The 22,827-nt window shown below is 46.2% G+C and overlaps 2 protein-coding genes across 10 annotated transcripts in view; both read right to left on the bottom strand.

The window, feature by feature from the left end:
- Positions 1-399: 399 nt before the first annotated feature.
- Positions 400-5,037, bottom strand: CNPY2 (canopy FGF signaling regulator 2). Of its 5 annotated transcripts, none has more exons than XM_066258415.1 (6): positions 4,835-5,037; positions 3,904-4,016; positions 3,639-3,754; positions 2,574-2,777; positions 2,324-2,420; positions 400-1,361 (listed from the first exon to the last, which is right to left on the bottom strand). In XM_066258415.1, the coding sequence occupies exons 2-6, from the start codon at positions 3,989-3,991 to the stop codon at positions 1,318-1,320; spliced, it is 549 nt and encodes a 182-aa protein (XP_066114512.1). In that variant the 5' UTR covers positions 3,992-4,016; positions 4,835-5,037; the 3' UTR covers positions 400-1,317. The 5 variants fall into 5 exon arrangements, with proteins under 5 accessions (XP_066114512.1, XP_066114515.1, XP_066114513.1 ...); XM_066258418.1 differs by having other exon boundaries at positions 4,839-5,037; XM_066258416.1 differs by lacking the exon at positions 4,835-5,037 and adding an exon at positions 4,570-4,828 and having other exon boundaries at positions 3,904-4,019.
- Positions 5,038-6,134: 1,097 nt separating this feature from the next.
- PAN2 (poly(A) specific ribonuclease subunit PAN2) overlaps positions 6,135-22,827 on the bottom strand; it is a 30,188-nt gene continuing 13,495 nt past the window's right edge. For 2 of the 5 annotated variants that reach the window (XM_066258408.1, XM_066258413.1), the window contains 16 exons: positions 22,522-22,650; positions 22,206-22,405; positions 21,952-22,100; positions 21,721-21,827; positions 21,443-21,541; positions 21,255-21,328; positions 21,004-21,151; positions 20,562-20,732; positions 20,368-20,427; positions 19,670-19,760; positions 8,989-9,146; positions 8,746-8,889; positions 8,438-8,617; positions 7,667-7,760; positions 7,194-7,391; positions 6,135-6,841 (listed from right to left, as the gene is read on the bottom strand). In XM_066258408.1, the coding sequence (XP_066114505.1) occupies positions 6,807-6,841; positions 7,194-7,391; positions 7,667-7,760; positions 8,438-8,617; positions 8,746-8,889; positions 8,989-9,146; positions 19,670-19,760; positions 20,368-20,427; positions 20,562-20,732; positions 21,004-21,151; positions 21,255-21,328; positions 21,443-21,541; positions 21,721-21,827; positions 21,952-22,100; positions 22,206-22,405; positions 22,522-22,650 (2,037 nt within the window). In that variant the 3' untranslated portion in view covers positions 6,135-6,806. The remainder of the gene's footprint in view (positions 6,842-7,193; positions 7,392-7,666; positions 7,761-8,437; positions 8,618-8,745; positions 8,890-8,988; positions 9,147-19,669; positions 19,761-20,367; positions 20,428-20,561; positions 20,733-21,003; positions 21,152-21,254; positions 21,329-21,442; positions 21,542-21,720; positions 21,828-21,951; positions 22,101-22,205; positions 22,406-22,521; positions 22,651-22,827) is intronic. The other 3 variants (XM_066258411.1, XM_066258410.1, XM_066258412.1) reach the window with 3 other exon arrangements.

Here is a 22,827-nt window from a genome sequence, read left to right as displayed (position 1 = left end):
AACTCCAAGGTCCCTTTGGATTCTCAAACAGTTAATTTAAAAGTCTTTGAAGCCTGACCAGGTGGTGGCGCAATGGATAGAGCGTTGGACTGGGATGTGGAAGGACCCAGGTTTGAGACCCCAAGGTCGCCAGCTTGAGCGTGGGCTCATCTGGTTTGAGCAAAAAAGCTCACCAGCTTGGACCCAGGGTCGCTGGCTCCAGCAAGGGGTGACTGGGTCTGCTGAAGGCCCGCGGTCAAGGCACATATGAGAAAGCAATCAATGAACAACTAAGGAGTCGCAACGCACAACGAAAAATTAATGATTGATGTTTCTTGTCTCTCTCTGTTCCTGTCTGTCTATCCCTCTCTCTGACTCTCTGTCTCTGTAAAAAAAAAAAAAAAAAAAAAAAAAAAAAGATAAAAGTCTTTGAAATATTTATTCACGTGTTCTCTCTCTCAGGCATTCCTGGGACAGAAATGTCCCAGTGTAAACCCTAAGACAGCCACACCTCAGAATCAGGGTATTTAAAGAGTTCCTCAAAAAGGTATCCTTTGTTTTCATCCCTATGTCCCAGTACAGAATCTCTACATACTGAAAGGACAGACTTATAGACTAGATTGACAATAGCTTGTGCTGGAGATGAAAAAGGTATGCTTTAGTGTTGCTGTTGGCATCAAATCTAAAAACTTAGGCCATTAAATAAGGCCTTTCATTAAATAACATTCCTTACCTAATTTCTTTCTATCTGATAAAGCCCTTACTTTTCAGCTGGGTTGATCACATCCATTTTCACCTTCCTGTATGCTTTTGCTGATCCCTCCATCTAGAATGGCAGGGAGGGAAGAATAAAACATGTCCATTATTTCCTTTGAGACTAAGCTCTGTCTTACTTTACATTTCATCAGTGTGAATACACGTAATTTTTAGAACCTTATACTACCATACACTTATGTATAGAGGATCCTCTTCTCTCCACAGTTAAACATGTTGTATTGAGGAGGCACTGAATAAATGCTTATCTAGTTTGTGAGTGCAGCAGGAGTCTCAGATGGCTCCTCTAAAAAAATGACTGAAAACTTCAGGCTTCTCCTACCTTCATGCTATACCATTCCCAAAACTCCTCCTTCCCTTCCCTTTTCTCTCCTACCTGGAAGCCCCTATCTTCAAACCTAATGTAAGGACCAATTCTGGGCATGAAAAGACAACAGAGTTCATACTTTTGCTTTCTTATTTTTTCAGTTCATTTCAGTAAAAACATAATATAAATGGCATTGCCACCTTTTCCCCTCCTGGGGGTGATCCATCAAGCTCGTCAGTCTGGGCTGCTCCCATGGTTCACAGCTCATCATGCGATATGTGCAGGGCATGGTCACACAGATCTGCAAACAGCACATAACAGTTTGAAGTAAAATGCCACTCTTATACTGATATATGCCACTATTAAGAAAATACCCCAAATCAAACTGATACACATACTAACCACCATTTTTCAGAACATACATTTATTATTATTATTAAGATAGGGAGACAGAAAGACAGAAACCGGCAGGCAGGGAGAGAGATGAGAAGCATCAACTAACAGTTGCAACACTTCAGTTATTCATCAATTAATTCTCTTATGTGCCTTGACCAGGGGGCTCCACCTGAGCCAGGGACCCCATGCTTAAGCTGGTGACCTTGGAGTTTCAAACCTGGGTCCTTAGCATCCCAGGTTGACACTCTATCCGTTGTACCACCACCTGGTCATGCAAGCATAGGCTTTTTTAAATTTTTAATTTATTTTTATTATTATTATTATTTGTGGCAGAGACAGAGGGACAGCTAGGGACAGACAGGAAGGGAGAGAGGTGAGAAGCATCTCTTCATTGCGGCATCTTAGTTGTTTATTGATTGCTTTCTCATATGTGCCTTGACTATGGAGCTACAGTCTGACCAAGTGACCCCTTACTCAAGCCAGCGACCTTGGGCTCAAGCTGATGAGCTTTGCTCAAACCAGATGAGCCCACACTCAAACTGGCAACCTCGGGGTCTCAAACCTGATGTCCTCCACATCCCAGTCCGACGTTCTATCCACTGTGCCCCTGCCTGGTCAGGCAAGCATAGGCTTTTAAATGATAAAACATTCCCATTATCCTCTCACCTGCACCTCAGATGAGGGAGCCATACATTCTGAAAGCTGACAGGAAGAAAATGGATAGGAACAACCCAAGTGCCTATGCTATGGGTAATGGAAGCTAATTCTTGACTAATATCAGAGGACTGGGGATGGGGAGGACATGCTAGGGAATGTGCCAGATTCCACAGAACTATGAGGACAGAAGATAAAGTGATAGTATCTTACCTGTTCTCTTACTACAAAGTTTGTCTTTAACATTGTCAGCCTCTCGGGAAAAGAATTCAATGAGTTCATCCTCATATTCCTCCACAATGCTCTCACACTGCCAACCCAAGGGAGAAACCGGTGAGAGAAGGCAGCAAGAGGACTCTTGCCTCTGACTCCAGAAGGAGAAAATATTAACCCAACTTTCTACTTGGGCTTTCCAATAACTCCCCTAATTTCTAAGAACCAGCTACCCAATCCCAAAGCTCACCACAAACTTGAGTGTGCCGCTGATGTCTGAGTCAATTCGGATGCCCTGTAGGTCCAGTTCACTGGATTCTCCATTCCGGCTCACTACACGTACATAATTCTTGCGGTGGGTAGAAGGGTCAATCTGTTCCCCATACTCCTTCATCCGGTCACATACCTCTTCTAGCAGCTCTGTGAGGTGGGCCTCTGAGCGAGCATAAGGCACCTAGAAATGTCCTCAGCCTTGGGTCACACTCTTCTACATCTGTACATTAGTAATTTACATCCTTACTTTTCCTTCCAAATCTAGCTCAACCAACCTATTCTAAAAAGCTTGCCCTATTTAAAAACAGTATGGTTTATTTGTGTAGCTCCAAAGTGCTTTCAAATACTGTATATAGTTTTATTTTACCCCCTTATATAATCCCAAGAAATAAAACAGGTGACATTAGGTCCAAATTATATAGAGACCTCTTTGATTAATCCTAGTCAACTATGTGTTCTTTTCCTTTGAATTCCCTTAATTTTTATGGATGTAAAGTAATGCTTTTTTTTTTTTTTGTATTAAAATGAGACTGAAACCTGCCCTCAATAGGAGAGCACTAGAAAGGTAGTTTACGCTTTGAGGATAACAACTATTAAATCATTTCACAAGCATTACAACATTTACATTTTATTTATTGTTCACTACGTACAACTTTGTTATATGTGTTGTTTTCAACTAAAATAAATTTCTTAAATATACGGATAAGAACTTCTATTTCTTTTTTGAATGAATGTTTGTGTGAATACCGTATTGCCATGGTGAAAACAAGAGTCACATGGATTAAGGATGTGGAGAAGGGGGCTGATCAAGGTTCTCTGTCTACTGACAACTTCTAAAGCAGAAACAAAGCATCGAGGTTTGAAGCCAAGAAGCAAGTGCATATATAAGTCTTCAGCCTCTTCCACATGAAGACAGCATTATCTTTTAGATAGCTCTCTGGGTCAGTGTTTTCTTCATTTTTATTAAACCAAGCTCCTTAATTAGTTGAGTCCTCATTCAAAGTCAGAGTGAGCTACTTTATTTGGGGAAACAGTATGTTACCTCCACCACTGACTGGCTGCCATCTGGATTAATTCGGAAAGAGCCCATCTGAATGGTCTTCTTGGGATCCACCTGGGCAATTTCCCACTCTAGTTCATCCACCAGAGCCCTGCAAGCTGGTGCAGGGGGAAAGAAGTTGGGGGTAAGGGAAAAAGGAATCATCCCAGGGGTTTCCATTCATTCTTATCCAGGCTTTGGATCTCCTGTCCTCCCAAGGCTCTGTACTCCCCACCCTCCTTCCTCCCTCTTCTTTTTGTGTCTTTACCTCCACAGTGTAGATCCTGGCTCCTCCGAGCCCAGGCAGTTCCCAGCAGGGCCCCTAGAAGCAGGGCCAGCCAATCCCAGCCTTTCATCTTTAACGTAATGGGGTTGCTCCACCTGGGTTTGGGTTGGAATAAAGCATTAAGTATGAGAATCCGGCTCCACTGCCTCCATTTCTCATCCCAAGGCCTACAAAGCCTCAGTGTGATTCTGGTTCTACTTTCCAAGAAATGGACGGGATACAAAGGGGCTCCTCTGTTTCGGGCTTGATTCCCCCGGGTGGTGGGTCAGAGCGCGAGCTCAGGTCTTGGGACTCAGCCCAGCCCTGGACACTACGTCGAGAAGTGAGGCCCCAGATATTAGTACTACTTGAACGTCGTCTACCTAGGGCTCACCGGGCTGTGTAGCAGCTAAGGAACAGAAACGGACAATGAAGCGAGCACAGAGGAGCTGCCAGCAAGGAGAGAAGCTGATTCAGGCCAGGAGGCAGCGAGGTGGCTGTTCCGAGGAGCACACTCTATAACTAGGACCTAGTTGGACCCAGCACCGAAGATCACTGCATCATCACTTCCAGCCTATAAATTATTTCCCGCGGACCAGCCCCCTTTCTAAGGACCCCACCATCGCCTTCGCTCCAGTCCATCCCCGACCTCTCAGCGCCACTCGTCTGCGTCCCACCTCTGCTCCCAGTGCCGCAGCCGTGACCCAGGTGCTGGAAGGCAGTCTGTCTCTCACTCCAGTTTTCAATCCCAGCACCTGGCTGTGGGGCAGCGGGGCTGTCCCGGTCTCTCCAGAGCGCTCCGGCGCTTCTCAGACCCAGGGTGCCCCGGCAATCGCCTGAAGAGCTCCCTGCACCCTAAGTAGGCGACTAAGCAGGGCCCCGGTTCACTGAAGTGCAAGCCCCATACCAAGAGCCGGACCCCAAACCTGCCCACCTACTCTCGCGGGAACAGGCAGTTTAGGTACGACTCCCAGGCGGCGAGGACCCCGGTGTATCACAGAAGGACCCAGACTTGCGTGGCGAGCAGCTCCACGTGACTAGTAGGGGTCTGGGTCAGCCGAAAAAATAGGAGTGGCCTGAAGCAAGGACAAGTCCTGCACAGGTACATAGAGGCGGTCAGACTCGAGTGTGTCAACGTGGGCTAGGACCTTCAAACACAAAGGTGCTCTGATAGCCAATAAGAAGCCCAAGTTTCAATAAACAGGAAACTACATCTCCCAGGAAGCCCTGCAACACCACGCAGATCCTGTACAGATTGTAAAATACCTTGGGACCTGTAGCTTTGTCAACTTCCACACTCCCCTTCTCCAGTTAACGGGTATACCCTACCATAAGTTTTAAAAAACTCAACCTGAACCTGACCAGGTGGTGGCGCAGTGGATAGAGCGTCGGACTGGGATACGGAGGACCCAGGTTCAAGACCCCGAAGTTGCCAGCTTGAGCGGGGGCTCATCTGGTTTGAGCAAAAGCCTACCAGCTTGAACCCAAGGTCGCTGGCTCGAGCAAGGGGTCACTCGGCCTGCTGAAGGCCCACGGTCAAGGCACATATGAGAAAGCAATCAATGAACAACTAAGGTGTTGCAACGAAAAGCTGATGATTGTTGCTTCTCATCTCTCTCTGTTCCTATCTATCCCTCTTCTCTGTCCCTGTAGGAAAAACAAAACAAAACAAAAAAACCAACCTAGTAAGGCAGCCGCAGCATTGTCCAGAAAAGAGATAACCACACACACACACACATATTCCTTTTTTTAGCAAGAGAGACAGGAATGGGGAGAGATGAGAAGCACCTTAGATGTTCATTGATTGCTTTCTCATATGTGCCTTGACTGGGGTGGGGGAGGAGAGCCCAACAGCAGAACCAGTGACCCCTGCTCAAACCAGCAACCTTGGGCTCAAGCCAGCGACCATCATCAGGTCATGTCTATGATCCCATGCTCAAGCTGGTGACCCTGTGCTCAGGCTGGTGAGCCACCATGCTCAAAACGGATAAGCCTGTCTTTGCTCAAGCAGTGACTTTGGGGTTTCGAATGTGGGTCCTATGTATCCTAGGCTTACTCTTTATCCACTGTGCCACTGCCTGGTCAGTTACTCGTCCAATATCCTTACCTTTGGACTCCACAGAGTTTTATCTTTATTTTTAGATGAAAATTTAAAAGCTTTAGATTTCCCCAATTGTAACATAAAGCCAACACAAAGGAGAGGAAGACCAAAAAGAACCAGACACTCACAGATCTCCAATGAGAGATGATAGTCAATAACATTTTTGTTTTTATTTTATAAAACATGCAGTTTAAAACAAAACTTTAAAAATAGCAAGAAAACAAAACTTGGGAGAGGAACATGGAGTGGAAGACAGATGCTTCTCAGCTGTCAGCAGGAGTGAAGCCAGCAGCCAAGCTTCGTCTGGGACCCAAAGACCCTTTTGGCAATGATGGTGTTGGCAACGGTGGTTTGCTAGGGCCACTGATTGCATGCTGACTTCCTGGCATCCGTTAAACATCATAGACTAGAACTAAGTATTGAACTACTGTTGTCTCCTGTCACTGTCCAGTGCTTCAGTCCTTAGCCAATTAGGAATTGAAAGTTTTGGTTCCAGGATCTTCTTTGCCTGAATATTAATCACCCAGGATATTTATTAAACATACCCAGTATTTATAATCTGGGTCAATTCTAGACTGTGCTGCTGTTCCACTGTTTCACCAAAGGATGAAAAAGGAATCTGGCTGCTAGATACTTTGCAACAATTCTGCTGTGTTCCAGTTCTATGAATAGCACCATCTGTAAACCCTGAGCAGGTTCAATGCAGGAAGTAGACAGGGTATAGACAACTTAGGAAGCCATCTCCCAGTTCTGGGGCCACAGAACACTGAAGGGAGAGGCAGTAGTTCATTGGGAGAGGGTGAGGTCAGAGCGCCAGCACTGAGGGAAAAACAGCTGCATCTGTCAAAGACAAAACCAAGAACATTGACTCTTAGGGTGAGTGGAGAAAGAGCACCCGAGATTCTTCTTAGGAAAAATGCAAGAAAAAAGAAAAAAGAGGGCATGGACCTGCCCCAAACATTTTAGAATTAGGCAAGAGTACGTTAGGACCAATGGAGAGTTTCAATAACAGCATCTATTTCATGGATTGCTAGGAGAATTAAGTGCTTTGTAAACATTAAGTGCTTTGCAAGTATAAAGTAGGGATGGTACTGTTGTTAACAACATCATCATCATTATGGTGGGTATAATCTTCACCTATACAATAAAAACCCACCCAGTCCAGTTTCCTTTGTCCCATCCCAGGCCTTACTCTTGGGACTTGTCTGGCCCTCAGGCTCAGGCACCTTCCAGTCCATTTTTCGGCCCTTCTCGTACAGACCCTTGAGCACTTTGTGGAAGGACTCAGGCTCAGTGCCGTTTTTGCTTAGCTCCAGATACTTTCGGTAGAGCTGAAGGGCTGTGCGAGCATCCTCAATACTGTCATGGGTCTCTCCTTGAATCTTCAGGTCTGGGGGAAGCAGAAGTAGAATAACTTGGGACCTAGCAAGATAAGGTACATGTTCCCTACTCATAGCCTCAACTTCCCCAAAACAACAAAAATCCTGATTGCCCTGAAAGGAAGGAGCCAAACACCATCCCTGATGCACAAAAGGGATACTGAAGCTAATTAAATCCATTAATAACTTCACCAGTAACTGAGGGTCCTCCCTACTCCCCTTTGCCCCTCTAATGCTTTTTTCTGCTCTTAATGAGCACAAGCCCCTTCAAGGCAGAGGAACTCACCGAGAAAGTACCAAGCAAGGAATCGCAGGGAAATCATTCGTTTTCGTGGCATGTGAAACAGATAGACGGTGTCAAGAACTTGGTCCTTGGGCACCTGGCAGGTATAAAAGAATGGGAGGCTGAAGGTAGGGGATCCATAATTATCCTCCAAAAGCATAATGTACACCCTGAGGGGCCCACACCCCAAGAAGACTTAAGCCCTGCTTGGCCTAACTGGTCGTGGTGCAGTGGATAGAGCAGGCATCCCCAAACTGCGGCCCCCTGAGGCCATTTATCTGGCCCCCATCGCACTACCGGAAGGGGCACCTCTTTCATTGGTGGTCAGTGAGAGGAATACTGTATGTGGTGGCCCTCCAACGGTCTGAGGGACAGTGAACTGGCCCCCTGTGTAAAAAGTCTGGGGACCCCTGGGACACTGAGGTCCCAGGTTCAAAACCCCGAAGTCACTGGCTTGAGTGCAGGCTCACCAGTTTGAGTATGGGGTCACTAGCTTGAGCATGGGATCATAGACATGACCCCGTGGTTGCTGGCTTGAAGCCCAAGGTAAATGGATTAAGCCCAAGTTCACTGGCTTGAGCAAGGGGTCACCGGCTCGGCTGGAGCCACCTAATATAGCATGTATGCAAAGCAACCAATGAACAGTTAAAAATGCACAACTACAAGCTGATGCTTCTCATCTCTCTCCCTTCCTTCCTGTCTGTCTCTTTCATAAAAAAAAAAAAAAAGAAAAAAAAGAAAGAAAGAAAGAAAGAAAAAAAACTCTGCCCGAACCATGAGGTTGATGACCCGGAAGTCCTTCTGCAGACCATGACCCACAAACTTGACTCCAATGTCTATGAGAAAACGAAGCTTTAAGTAAGTAGACTTGAGAGTTGTGAGGTGCTTAGAGGAAATCTTGGCATCGAGATCTCCTGGCTTTATCCCTGAGTACTGAGTCAAGTAATCCACCACCTACGAATAGAGAAAAGGACAAGTCTCCCAGGAAGCAAGGTACAGTCTCCCCCTACCATTCTTCCCTGGGTTCTAGAGCACTGTACATAAGTACAGGGTCTCTTACTTGCACTTCCATATCCTTATACCTGCTCCTGGGTAGAGATGTAGTCATCAATGAAGGGGATACCCTCATTGGGTCCCTGGCCCCGAACACAGGTAATCCTAGCTACTGACATCTGGCTTGGTTTGATGGTAGACTTGGTGCCATCACTGCGCAACTCTGCTTCCTCCTACATAAGAAGAGTCAATAAGAAAATCAAAGAAATGCTTATAACTCCTAATATCCCCAGTGTTCTGTTCCAACACCCGACACTTTAGATGTCAGTTACCTCATTAAGGGTGACAAACTCAGCGTCCAGGCCCACCAGGTCCCCAACCTGTGGCATCTCATTCAGCATCAGCGGAATAAAGGTAGTATGTGTTTTCCGCTGCTTCCGTGCTAGTGAGGCTTCAGCCAGCAGGACACTTGCCTCAATAGGGTTCTTGACTGGAAGGGAGAATCCAAAAGACACATTGCTGGGAACAGAGAAGTGACGGAGAGGAGGGAAACCCAGCAGGGTAGCTAACCAGAGACCCGGTATACACTGTGATCCCTTAATAATTAAAGCATATGAGGGCCCTGGCCAGTTGGCTCAGCAGTAGATCATTGGCCCGACATATGGGCGTCCTGGGTTCGATTCTTGGTCAGGGCATACAGAAGAAGTGACCATCTACTTCTCTACCCCTTCCCCTCCTCTTTTTTCCCCTCCCATAGCCATTGCTCAGTTGGAGCAAGTTGGCCCCAGGCACTGCAAATGGCTCCATGGCCTTGCTCAGGCACTGAAATACTATAACTGGGTTGCCAGGCAATGAAGCAATGCCCCAAATGGGCAGAGCATTGCCCACTAGGGGGTTTGCCAGGTGAATCCCAGTCAGGGTGCATGCAAGAGTATGTCTTTCTGGCCCTGGCCGGTTGGCTCAGCGGTAGAGCGTCGGCCTGGCGTGCGGGGGACCCGGGTTCGATTCCCGGCCAGGGCACACAGGAGAAGCGCCCATTTGCTTCTCCACCCCCCCTCCTTCCTCTCTGTCTCTCTCTTCCCCTCCCGCAGCCAAGGCTCCATTGGAGCAAAGATGGCCTGGGCTCTGGGGATGGCTCCTTGGCCTCTGCCCCAGGCGCTGGAGTGGCTCTGGTCGCGGCAGAGCGACGCCCCGGAGGGGCAGAGCATCGCCCCCTGGTGGGCAGAGCGTCGCCCCTGGTGGGCGTGCTGGGTGGATCCCGGTCGGGCGCATGCGGGAGTCTGTCTGACTGTCTCTCCCTGTTTCCAGCTTCAGAAAAATACAAAAAAAAAAAAAAAAAAAAGAGTATGTCTTTCTGCCTCCCTACTTCTCATTTAATTAAAAAGATCACATTAGCCTGACCAGGCGGTGGCGCAGTGGATAGAGCGTCGGACTGGGATGCGGAGGACCCAGGTTTGAGACCCCGAGGTCACCAACTTGAGCACGGGCTCATCTGGCTTCAGCAAAGCTCACCAGCTTGGACTCAAGGTTGCTGGCTTAAGCAAGGGGTTACACGGTCTGCTGAAGGCCCACGGACAAGGCACATATGAGAAAGCAACCAATGAACAACTAAGGTGTCGCAAAAAAACCTGATGATTGATGCTTCTCATCTTTCTCCATTCCTGTCTGTCTGTCCCCGTATGTCCCTCTCTCTGACTCTCTCTCTGTCTCTGTAAAAAAATAAAATAAAAAAAAAAGATCACATTTCTTTTTTTTTTTTTTGTATTTTCTGAAGTTGGAAATGGGGAGGCAGTCAGACAGACTCCTGCATGCGCCCGACCAGGATCCACCCGGCATGCCCTTCTGGGGCGATGCTCTGTTGCAACCAGAGCCACTCTAGCGCCTGAGGCAGAGGCCACGGAGCCATCCTCAGCGCCCGGGCCAACTTTGCTCCAATGGAGTCTTGGCTGCGGGAGGGGAAGAGAGAGAGACAGAGAGGAAGGAGAGGGGTTAGGGTGGAGAAGCAGATGGGCACTTCTCCTGTGTGCCCTTGCCAGGAATTGAACCCAGGACTCTTGCACACCAGGCCGATGCTCTACCACTGAGCCAACTGGCCAGGGCCCCAAAAGATCACATTTGATGACCACAGCAGGTAGATGGGACAGGTAAATAAGAAAATTATCACAAAATGTAATAAGAAAAATATTGATTGTTTTCTAATATGTGCCATGACCGTGGGCCTTCAGCAGATTGAGTAATCCCCTGCTTGAGCCAGTGACCTTGGGTCCATGCTAGTGAGCTTTTTGCTCAAGCCAGATGAGCCCGCGCTCAAGCTGGCAACCCCAGGGTCTCGAACCTGGGTCCTTTCACATCCCAGTCCGATGCTTTATCCACTGCACCAACGCCTGGTCAGGCTATTTTTATTATTTTTATTTATTTTTTTACAGGGACAGAGAGAGAGAGAGAGTTAGAGAGAGGGATAGACTGACAGGAACGGAGAGAGAGATGAGAAGTATCAATCATCAGGGTTTTTTTGTTTGTTTTGTTTTTGTTTTTGCAGGTGTTGACAACTCTTTATTTTTTTTATTTTTCTGAAGTTGGAAACAGGGAGGCAGTCAGACTCCCGCATGCGCCCGACCGAGATCCACCCGGCATGCTCACCAGGGGGCGATGCTCTGCCCATCTGAGGTGTTGCTCTGTTGCAACCAGAGCCATTCTAGCACCTGAGGCAAGGCCACAGAGCCATCCTCAGTGCCCGAGCCAACTTTGCTCCACTGGAGCCTCAGCTGCGGGACGGGAAGAGAGAGACAGAGAGGAAGGAGAGGGGGAAGGGTGGAGAAGCAGATGGGTGCTTCTCTGGGGTGCCCTGGCCGGGAATCGAACCCGGAACTCCTGCACGCCAGGCCAACACTCTACCCCTGAGCCAATTGGCCAGGGCCAATCATCAGCTTTTCGTTGTGACACCTTAGTTGTTCATTGATTGCCCTCTCATACGTGCCCTGACTGCGGGCTTTCAGCAGACTGAGTAACCCCCTGCTCGAGCCAGTGACCTTGAGTCCAAGCTGGTGAGCCTTTGTTCAAACCAGATGAGCCCACACTCAAGCTGGCGACCTCAGGGTCTCGAACCTGGGTCCTTCCGCATCCCAGTCCGATGCTCTATCCACTGTGCCACCGCCTGGTCAGGCGCAAGGCTATCATTTAAAATTGAAGGAGAAATAAAAAGCTTTCCAGACAAAAAAAAACCTCAAGGAATTCACTACAACCAAACCAAGGCTGCAAGAAATGCTAAGGGGCCTGTTGTAAACAGATCAAAGGAGAAAAAAATTATAGCAAAAGAGGAATACAGTTTTAAAGAATAAAATGGCAATAAAAAATTACATATCAATAATAACCTTAAATGTAAATGGATTAAATGATCCGATCAAAAGACATAAGGTAACTGCGTGGATAAGAAAACAGGACCCATACATATGCTGTCTACAAGAGACACACATTAAAACAAAAGATGCACATAGACTGAAGATAAAAGGATGGAAAAAAATATTTCATGCAAATGGAAATGAAAAAAAAGCTGGGGTAGCAATACTTATATCAGACAAAATGGACTTTAAAACAAAGACTAGCCCTGGCCGGTTGGCTCAGTGGTAGAGCGTTGGCCTGGCGTGCAGAAGTCCTGGGTTCGATTTCCGGCCAGGGCACACAAGAGAAGCGCCCATCTGCTTCTCCACCCCTCCCCTTCTCCTTCCTCTCTGTCTCTCTCTTCCCCTCCCGCAGCCGAGGCTCCATTGGAGCAAAGATGGCCCGGGCGCTGGAGATGGCTCCTTGGCCTCTGCCCCAGGCGCTAGAGTGGCTCTGGTCGTGACAGAGCGACGCCCCAGAGGGGCAGAGCATCACCCCCTGGTGGGAAGACCATCCGCCCCTGGTGGGCGTACCGGGTGGATCCCAGTCGGGTGCATGCGGGAGTCTGTCTGACTGTCTCTCCCCGTTTCCAGCTTCAGAAAAATACCCCCCCCAAAAATAAAACAAAACAAAACAAAACAAAAAAACCCCAAAGACTATAGTAAGAGATAAAGAAGGTCACTACATAATGATAAAGGGAGCAATCCAACAGGAAGGTATAACCGTTATAAATATCTACGCACCTAATATAGGAGCACCTAAATATATAAAGCAGACTTTGATGGATTTAAAGGGCGAGATCAACAGCAATACTATAACAGTAGGGGATTTCAATAACCCACTAACATCACTAGATAGATCCTCAAGAAAGAAAATTAACAAAGAAACAGTAGACTTAAAGGACATACTAGATCAACTTGATTTAACAGATATCTTTAAAACCTTTCACCCTAAAGCAGCAGAATATACATTCTTTTCAAGTGCTCTTGGTACATTCTCTAGGATAGACCACATGTTAAGGCACAAAAACGGCCTCAACAAATTTAAGAAGATTGAAATCATATTGAGCACTTTCTCTGATCACAATGGCATGAAACTAGAAATCAACCACAACAGAAAGAATGAAAAATACTCAAACACTTGGAAACTAAATACCATGTTATTAAATAACAAATGGGTTAACAATGAGATCAAAGAAGAAATTAAAAAACTCCTAGAAACAACGATAACAAGTATACATCAACTCAAAATTTATGGGACACAGAAAAAGCAATCCTGAGAGGGAAGTTCATAGCATTACAGGCATACCTCAAGAAGCTAGAAAAAACTCAAATAAACAATTTGACCATGCATCTAAAAGAACTAGAAAAAGAACAGCAAGGAAAGCCCAGAGCTAGTAGAAGGAAGGAAATAATAAAGATCAGAGCAGAAATAAACGACATAGAGGCTAAAGAAACAATACAGAGGATCAAAGAAACCAGGAGGTGGTTCTTTGAAAAGGTAAACAAGATCGATGAACCTTTAACAAGTCTCACCAAGAAAAAAAGAGAGAGGACTCAAATAAATAAAATTAGAAATGAGAGTAGAAGCCTGACCTGTGGTAGCGCAGTGGATAAAGCGTCGACTTGGAAATGCTGAGGTTGCCGGTTCGAAACCCTGGGCTTGCCTGGTCAAGGCACATATGGGAGTTGATGCTTCCAGCTCCTCCCCCCTTCTCTCTCTGTCTCTCTCTCCTCTCTCTCCCTCTCTGTCTCTCCTCTCTAAAAATGAATAAATAAAAAATTTAAAAAAAGAGAAAAAAGAAATGAGAGTGGAGAAATAACAACTGACACAACAGAAATACAAAATATTGTTTAAGAAAATACTATGAAGAACTGTATGCCAAAAAACTAGACAACCTAGATGAAATGGACAAATTCCTTGAAACATATAATCTTCCAAAAAATAATCTGGAAGAATCAGAAAACCTAAACAGACCAATAACAACAAATGAGATTGAAGCAGTTATCAAAAAACTCCCAAAAAAGAAAAATCCTGGGCCTGATGGCTTCCCAAGCGAATTCTACCAAATATTCAAAGAAGAACTAACTCCTATCCTTCTCAAGCTATTTCAAAAAATTCAAGAGGAAGGAAGACTTCCAAGCTCCTTTTATGAGGCGAGCATAATTCTGATTCTAAAAACAGGCAAAGACAACACAAAGAAAGAAAATTATAGGCCAATATCCCTGATGAATATAGATGCTAAAATCCTCAACAAAATATTAGCAAACTGGATCCAGCAACATATGAAAAAAATCATACACCATGATCAAGTGGGATTTATTCTTGGGAGGCAAGGCTGGTACAATATTCGCAAATCAATCAATGTGATTCATCACATAAACAAAAGGAAGGAGAAAAACCACATGATAATTTCAATAGATGTAGAAAAAGCATTTGATAAAATCCAGCACCCATTCACGATCAAAACTCTCAGCAAAGGGGGAATACAGGGAACATACCTAACATGATAAAGGCCATCTATGACAAACCCACAGCCAACATCATACTCAATGGGCAAAAATTAAAAGCAATCCCCTTAACATCAGGAACAAGGCAGAGGTGCCCCCTTTCACTACTCTTATTCAACATAGTTCTGAAAGTCCTAGCCACAGCAATCAGACAAGAAAAAGAAATAAAAGGCATCCAAATTGGAAAAGAAGAAGTAAAACTATCATTATTTGCAGATATATGATATTGTATATAGAAAACCTTAAAGTCTCAGTCAAAAAACTACTAGATCTGATAAATGAATTCAGCAAGGTGGCACGATATAAAATTAATACTCAGAAATCAGAGGCATTTTTATATGCTAACAATGAACTGTCAGAAAGAGAAATTAAGGAAGCAATCCCCTTTACCATTGCAACCAAAAGAATAAAGTACCTAGGAATAAGTTTAACCAAGGAGATTAAAGACTTGTACTCAGAAAATTATAAAACATTGATAAAAGAAATCAGGGAAGATACAAACAAGTGGAAGCATATGCCGTGCTCATGGTTAGGAAGTATTCTTCATTAAAATGGTTAGGAAGTAACATCATTAAAATGTCTATATTACCCAAAGCAATTTATAAATTCAATGCAATACCAATTAAAATACCAATGACTTACTTCAAAGATATAGAACACATATTCCAAAACTTTATTTGGAACCAAAAGAGAATACGAATAGCCTCAGCAATCTTGAAAAGGAAGAATAAAGTGGGAGGTATCACACTTCTGGATATCAAGTTATACTACAAGGCCATTGTACTCAAAACAGCTTGGGGCCCTGGCTAGTTGGCTCAGTGGTAGAGCATCAGCCTGGCGTGCAGAAGTCCCAGGTTTGATTCCCAGCCAGGGCACACAGGAGAGGCGCCCATCTGCTTCTCCACCCCTCCCCGTCTCCTTCCTCTCTGTCTCTCTCTTCCCCTCCCGCAATCTAGGCTCCATTGGAGCAAAGTTGGCCCAGGCGCTGAGGATGGCTCCATGGCCTCTGCCTCAGGCGCTAGAATGGTTCTGGTTGCAGCAGAACAACGCCCCAGATGGGCAGAGCATCGCCCCCTGGTGGGCATGCTGGGTGGATCCCAGTCGGGCGCATGCAGGAATCTGACTGCCTCCCCGTTTCCAACTTCGGAAAAATACACACAAAAAAAACCCAGCCTGGTACTGGCATAAGAACAGGCATATAGATCAATGGAACAGAACAGAGAACCCAGAAATAAACCCACAGCTCTATGGACAACTGATATTTGACAAAGGAGGTAAGAGCATACAATGGAGTAAAGATAGCCTCTTTAATAAATGGTGTTGGGAAAATTGGACAGCTACCTGCAAAAAAATGAAACTAGACCACCAACTTACACCATTCATAAAAATAAACTCAAAATGGATAAAAGACTTAAATGTAAGCCATGAAACCATATGTATCTTAGAAGAAAACATAGGCAATAATCTCTCTGACATCTCTCGCAGCAATATATTTGCTGATTTATCTCCACAGGCAAGTGAAATAAAAGACAGGATAAACAAAAGGGACTATATCAAACTAAAAAGCTTCTGCACAGCTAAAGACAATAAGAACAGAATAAAAAGATAAACTACACAATGGGAGAATATATTTGACAATACGTCTCATAAGGGGTTAATAACCAAAATTTATAAAGAACTTGTAAAACTCAATACCAGGAAGACAAACAATCCAATCAAAAAATGGGCGAAATAAATGAATAGTCACTTCTCCAAAGAGGACATACAGATGGCCAATAGGCATATGCAAAAATGCTCAACATCACTAATCATTAGAGAAATACAAATTAAAACCACAATGAGATATCACCTCACACCAGTTAGAATGGCGCTCATCAACAAAATAACACAGAATAAGTGCTGGCGAGGATGTGGAGAAAAGGGAACCCTCCTGCACTGCTGGTGGGAATGCAGACTGGTGAAGCCACTGTGGAAAATAGTACGGAGATTCCTCAAGAAATTAAAAAACGAACTGCCTTTTGACCCAGCTATATACCACTTTTAGGAATATACCCCAAGAACACCATAGCACTGTTTAAAAAGAAGAAATGCATCCCCATGTTTATGGCAGCATTGTTCACAATAGCGAACATCTGGAAACAGCCCAAGTGTCCGTCAGTGGACAAGTGGATTAAAAATCTTTGGTACATATATACTATGGAATACTACTCTGCCATAAGAAATGATGACATCGGATCATTTACAACAACATGGATGGACCTTGATAACATTATACTGAGCTAAATAAGTAAATCAGAAAAAACTAAGAACTGTATGATTCCATACAGAGGTGAGTGGGACATAAAAATGAGACTCAGAGACATGGAAAAGAGTGTGGGGGTTACGGGGTGGAGGGGAGGAGAGGGACGGTGTTGGGGGAAGGGAGGGGCACAAGAAACCAGTTAGAAGGTGACGGAAGACAATTGGACTTTGGGTGATGGGAATGCAGCATAATCAAATGTCAAAATAACCTAGAGATGTTTTCTCTGAACATATGTACCCTGATTTATCAATGTCACCCCATTAAAATTAATTTAAAAAAATAAAAATAAAAAATAATTTGCCCTCTTCCTAATAAATAAATAAATAAATAAATTTAAGAAGTTTTTAAATTTTAAAAAAAGTAAATTTAAAGCCTTATGAGCAGGAATCTCTAGTATCCTTGGGAATATATATATATATTTTTAACTGAGAGGCAGAAGGCAGGGAGGCAGAGACAGACTCCCACATGCGCCCTCACCAGGATCCACCTGACAAGCTCCCTACAGGGCAACGCCCTGCCCTTTTGGGGCAGCTCTGTTGCTCAGCAACCAAGCTATTTCAGTGTCTGAGGCGAGGCCATGGAGCCATCCTCAGCACCTGGGGCCAAACTGCTTGAACCATTCTAGCAATAGCTGTGGGGGGGGGGTCGGGAGGGAGAGAGACAGACAGACAGACAGACACACACACACAAAACTGGGAGGGAGAGGGGTAAAGAAGCAGATGGTGGCTTCACCTGTGTGCCCTGACTTGGAATTGAACCCGGGACTTCCACATGCTGGGTTGACACTCTATTACTAAGCCAAACGGCTAGGGCCATCCCTGGAAATATTAATACTGATCACAGATCCTAATCTTTTTTTTTTAAGATTTTATTTACCATTTTTATTTTATTTTATTTTTTTAATTTTATTTATTCATTTTTAGAAAGGAGAGAGAGGGAGAGAGACAGAGAGAGAGAGAGGAGAGAGAGACAGAGAGAGAGAAGGGGGGAGGAGCTGGAAGCATCAACTCCCATATGTGTCTTGACCAGGCAAGCCCAGGGTTTTGAACCGGCAACCTCAGCATTTCCAGGTCGACGCTTTATCCACTGCGCCACCACAGGTCAGGGTCAGGCCATATTTACCATTTTTAGAAAGGAGAAAATGAGAGAGATAAGGGAGAAGGGGGGAGGAGCACGAAGTATCAACTTTCACATTGACCAGGCAAGCCCAGGGTTTCAAACTGGTGACCTCAGCATTCTAGGTCGACGCTTTATGCACTGCACCTCCACAGGCCAGGCTTTTTATTTTATTTTTTTGTATTTTTGTATTTTTCTGAAGCTGGAAACGGGGAGAGACAGTCAGACAGACTCCCCCATGCGCCTGACCGGGACCCACCCGGCACGCCCACCAGGGGCGGATGCTCTGCCCACCAGGGGGCGATGCTCTGCCCCTCCGGGGCATTGCTCTGCCTCGACCAGAGCCACACTAGCGCCTGGGGCAGAGGCCAAGGAGCCATCTCCAGCGCCCGGGCCATCTTTGCTCCAATGATGCCTTGGCTGCGGGAGGGGAAGAGAGAGACAGAGAGGAAGGAGGGGGGGAGTGGAGAAGCAAATGGGCATTTCTCCTATGTGCCCTGGCCGGGAATCGAACCTGGGTCCCCTGCACGCCAGGCCAACGCTCTACCGCTGAGCCAACCGGCCAGGGCCCAGGCTTTTTAATTTTTTAAGAATATGTTTATTGCCTGACCAGGCAGTGGAGCAGTGGATAGAGTGTTGGACTGGGATGCCGAGGACCCAGGTTCGAGACCCCGAGGTCGCCAGCTTGAGCACGGGCTCATCTGGTTTGAGCAAAGCTCACTAGCTTGGACCCAAAGTCGCTGACTCGAGCAAGGGGTCACTCGGTCTGCTGAAGGCCCATGGACAAGGCACATATGAGAAAGCAATCAGTGAACAACTGAGGTGTCGCAATGAAAAACTAATGATTGATGTTTCTCATCTCTCTTCGTTCCTGTCTGTCTGTCCCTATCTATCCCTCTCTCTGACTCTCTGTTTGTCTCTGAAAAAAAAAAGAATACATTTATTCAAGCTGGAGACAGTGAAACAGGAAGGCCTTTGGATAAAGAAAGCAATGGGAAAGAGCCTTGGCAGGGCTGCTTTGGTTCCCCAGAAACATTATTGGGAAAGAAGTGAGCCAAGGTGGGGCTGTCAGCTCACTGGTGAGTCAGTGAAAGGGGGCCTTGGGGACAGGTTCAGGGGGTTAGCCCAGGATGAGCTGCTGCTGCCCATTGCTCCCCTGGTGTAAGTCTCATGGGGTCCCTAAGAGATTAGGAGATGCATGCTTGAGAGGGAAGAAGAGAGTGAAGGGAAAGGCATGGTATGCTCCCTGGAGGGAGACACCCAGATTCTAATAGAAGTATCAACTTATACTTGCTTCAGTTTAGTTGTTCATTGCTTGCTTTTTGCTCCTCCTATGTGCCTTGATTGGGGAAGGATTTGAACCGGTGACCTCAGCATTCCAGGTCAACGTTTTATCCACTGCGCCACCACAGGTCAAGCCAGATCCTAATCTTAACAAGTTATTTCTCAAATCTCTTCTGAAGAACAATCTAAACTGCCCATACCTTCGGACTACTTTTTTTTTTTTTTTAGAAAGCAGAGAGAAAGAGAGAGAGAGAGAGAGAGAGAGAGAGAGAAGGGCAGAGGAAGGACAAGGAAGCATCAACTCCTGTATGTGCCTTGACCAGGAAAGCCCAGGGTTTCAAACCGGTGACTTCAGGATTCCAGGTTGACACTTTATCCACTGTGCCACCACAGGCCAGTCTGGTCTACTCTTATATCACTTACTGTTCAGGCTGTATTTGGAATTAAGATTTCTTTTGATGTAATAAAGGATAGCAGGCACTTTCCAATTCATGTCAAACTGCACAGCTTCATGCTGTAAGAGAAAAAGCACTTATATGTATATGCCCTTTTCCCAAGTCAGACAGAAGATAGGACCTAGGTACTGTTTTTAGCTCTGTTAATGGCTTTTTATTCTTGAGAACCCACCCTTTTCTCCTGAATTTGTCTCACATTCTCTAGGGCAATAAGGATGAGGATGCTTGGAAAGGGGGAGATAAAAAAGGGAATGCACACCCTGGCCGGTTGGCTCAATGGTAGAGCATCGGCCTGGCATGCAGGAGTCCCAGGTTCAATTCCCGGCCAGGGCACACAGGAGAAGTGCCCATCTGCTTCTCCACCCCTCCCCCTCTCCTTCTTCTCTCTCCCCCCCCCCCCCCCAGCCAAGGCTCCATTAAAGCAAAGTTGGCCCGGGCGCTGAGGATGGCTCCATGGCCTCTGCGTCAGGCGCTAGAATGGCTCTGGTTGCAGTGCAGCAACGCCCCAGATGGGCAGAGCATCGCCCCCTGGTGGGCATGCCCAGTGGATCCTGGTCGGGCGCATGCAGGAGTCTGTCTGACTGCCTCCCCATTTCCAGCTTCGGGAAAATACAAAAAAAAAAAAGAAAAGAAAAGAAAAAGAGAATGCAATGCGTTACAACTAACCTTATCAATAGGTTCAATAAGAAAGTCATTGAACAGATACCACTGCTGGTGGGTAACGCCCTATGGAAATAAAGAAAAAGACTGATGATAAAGAGATGGCTGGACTACTCTGGCTCAGACTGAAGATAAGGACAGATCTGGGATTCCATTCTGCCACCACCAGAACTGTCCCTGCCCTCTATTACCTCACTTACCTCCTTGCGTTGGTGGTAGGTCTCTCCAACGTTGATGTGAGCCACCAGGCTGCTCCCTGTGCGTGAGTCCAGGATGTGCACCACAGTAGCCATCAGGTCATACACATAGACACCATGCTCCTCATCTGCCCTGGCTGGGCCCCACTGTCGGGGGGTACCCAGGCTGCTAAGCTACGTTTAAGGATAGGGAAGGAAGGGGAATGGGGATAGAGGACAGGGAGTTTGGGGTACGGATGGGGCACCAGGGTGGGATATCTCTATCCTAGCCCATCTATGACTTCCAACAGTGAACTGAGTGATTGTGGAAAAGCCTACAACTGGTAAAAAGAAATCAGCCTTCTTCCCTTTCTTTCCCCTATACTAAGTTCCACCTTACCCCTGCCCTGCTTATATCCCATTCCTCTCTCCCTTATTCCCCTCCTCTTCCCAATTTTCCAACAACCTGCATCTCATCCTCATCAGTCCAATTGCAAACATCCAATCCTTTGTTCTTGGTCATTGTCATGCGAATAGAGAAAGGAAGCCAGACATTCTTCAACTCCTCAATGGAAGGACACATCAGCATGCCCTCTGGACTCCCTAGTTCCTTCCTATCAGGACAGGAGAATTGGAAATTTGTTCTGAGATCTAACCAGTGACAGGAGTAGCCACTGGGTAGTTCAGTACTTTGATGAATCCCAAGACAGTGCCTACCAATCAGCCAAAGCAAACTCCTTGTTCTTGGGGACTTCCCCACTGTGCTTCTTTAATACCATCTTGAAGGCAACCTGAACACAAAAAAGAAAATACCTGATTCCTCAGGAATACTAATCACATATGGAGGACAAAAGAGGCAGAAAACTAAAAAGTACTAAGACCTCATTTCCAGCTCTAGTCCTTACCTCAGCCTGCATTCTCCAGAAATCAGCTTCTTTCAAGCTGTTCACTTCACAATTGATGACAAGAATATCTGGCAGATGGCAGATGTTGCGTGTCTGAATCTGAGAAGATAAAGCAGGAAGGCCACAGAAAGAGAAACATGGCCAGGATCAGTACAACCTGGGTCTGCACTCCCTACAGAGAGCCCTGGATGGCAGTGCTCACCTAGCCAGCCCCAGATGACACCATGGCCGAGTCTCTAACATGGCAGGACTCTAGTCCAGTGCAAGATCCCACTCACCGTGGGTTGGTACTTTTCACAGTTGTCACACCAGGCCTGCGTATTCTGCTCCAGGCAGATGCTTCGCTTCAGCACCTGAGCAAAGTCACAGCTCTTCCCAGTTTTATCTGTGGGGAAACTGAATACTTTACTCCAGATTCCCCTTCTACTCACTGTTAGTGTTAGCCACCCATCATCCCTCCATATTACAGGATATTGGGGGAGCCTTCCCAACCCAGTGACAGGGTATACCGCTGTTGCTGCCCTCAGGGTAGGAGAGCGTGAAGAGCAGGGTGGACGAGGCTCGCACAGTCTCACTGCCACAGCGGCAGAGGCTGCAGTTCTCCATCTCACAGCTGAACAGCTGCCCGATGACAGAGTCCCCCGAGGAGCAAAAGCTGCTAAGGGTAGGGAAGGTGATACATGCACACTGGAGTTACGAAACCCTGTACGTCACAGAGGGGCCTGTCATGTTAGCTTTAACTATTCCTGTCCCAATTCCATACCTGCCTCCAGCACCTCGATAAGCCTGGGGTACTTCCAGCTCCTGCATATCCTGATGCAACTGTGTGAGAATGAAGCGATTCCACCTCTGGATGAGCCTGGCTAGATTGCCCTTGCCTGAAGCCTCGTCCGAGTCAGCCAGGATCAGACCAAGGGCTGAGGCCTCAGGAATGGTGCGGAACGCCCGAAGAAAATTACTGCCCTAGAATCCAGGAAGTGTGTTGGTGGGAAGAGGTTATTTTCTCTTTTCTGGCTATTTATACAGAAATGTTTCTGCATTCTATCCTCCTTTATTGTCCCAGGTCTCCAGGCACTGACCTGACATGGGTCACCTCGGGAGAGGTCCAACATGTGGAAGAGGAAGCCCAGCTCACATGCCAGACAGAACTCCTTCTGGCAAAGGTGGTTCTGGATTAGGCAGCGAACGGGCTCCAGGAAATAGAGCACCTGGAGGGAAGAGCAGGAGAAATGACAGGCAACTGCTACAAGGAGGAAGAGAGACTGGAAGGTTAAGCAAGTTGGTGGAGAATCCAAAGCAAGAGACCACTGAAGGAGGAGCTCACAGAGGAGACTTGAAGGCTGTGGGCGGAAAGAAAGAATGGTATTGGGAGCCATGGTAAAGTG

Source organism: Saccopteryx bilineata, chromosome 2 (genome assembly GCF_036850765.1).
Source record: "Saccopteryx bilineata isolate mSacBil1 chromosome 2, mSacBil1_pri_phased_curated, whole genome shotgun sequence".
NCBI classification, from domain to species: domain Eukaryota; kingdom Metazoa; phylum Chordata; class Mammalia; order Chiroptera; family Emballonuridae; genus Saccopteryx; species Saccopteryx bilineata.
Note: the sequence above shows the minus strand (reverse complement) of the source record. Positions and strands in the feature narration are given on the sequence as shown.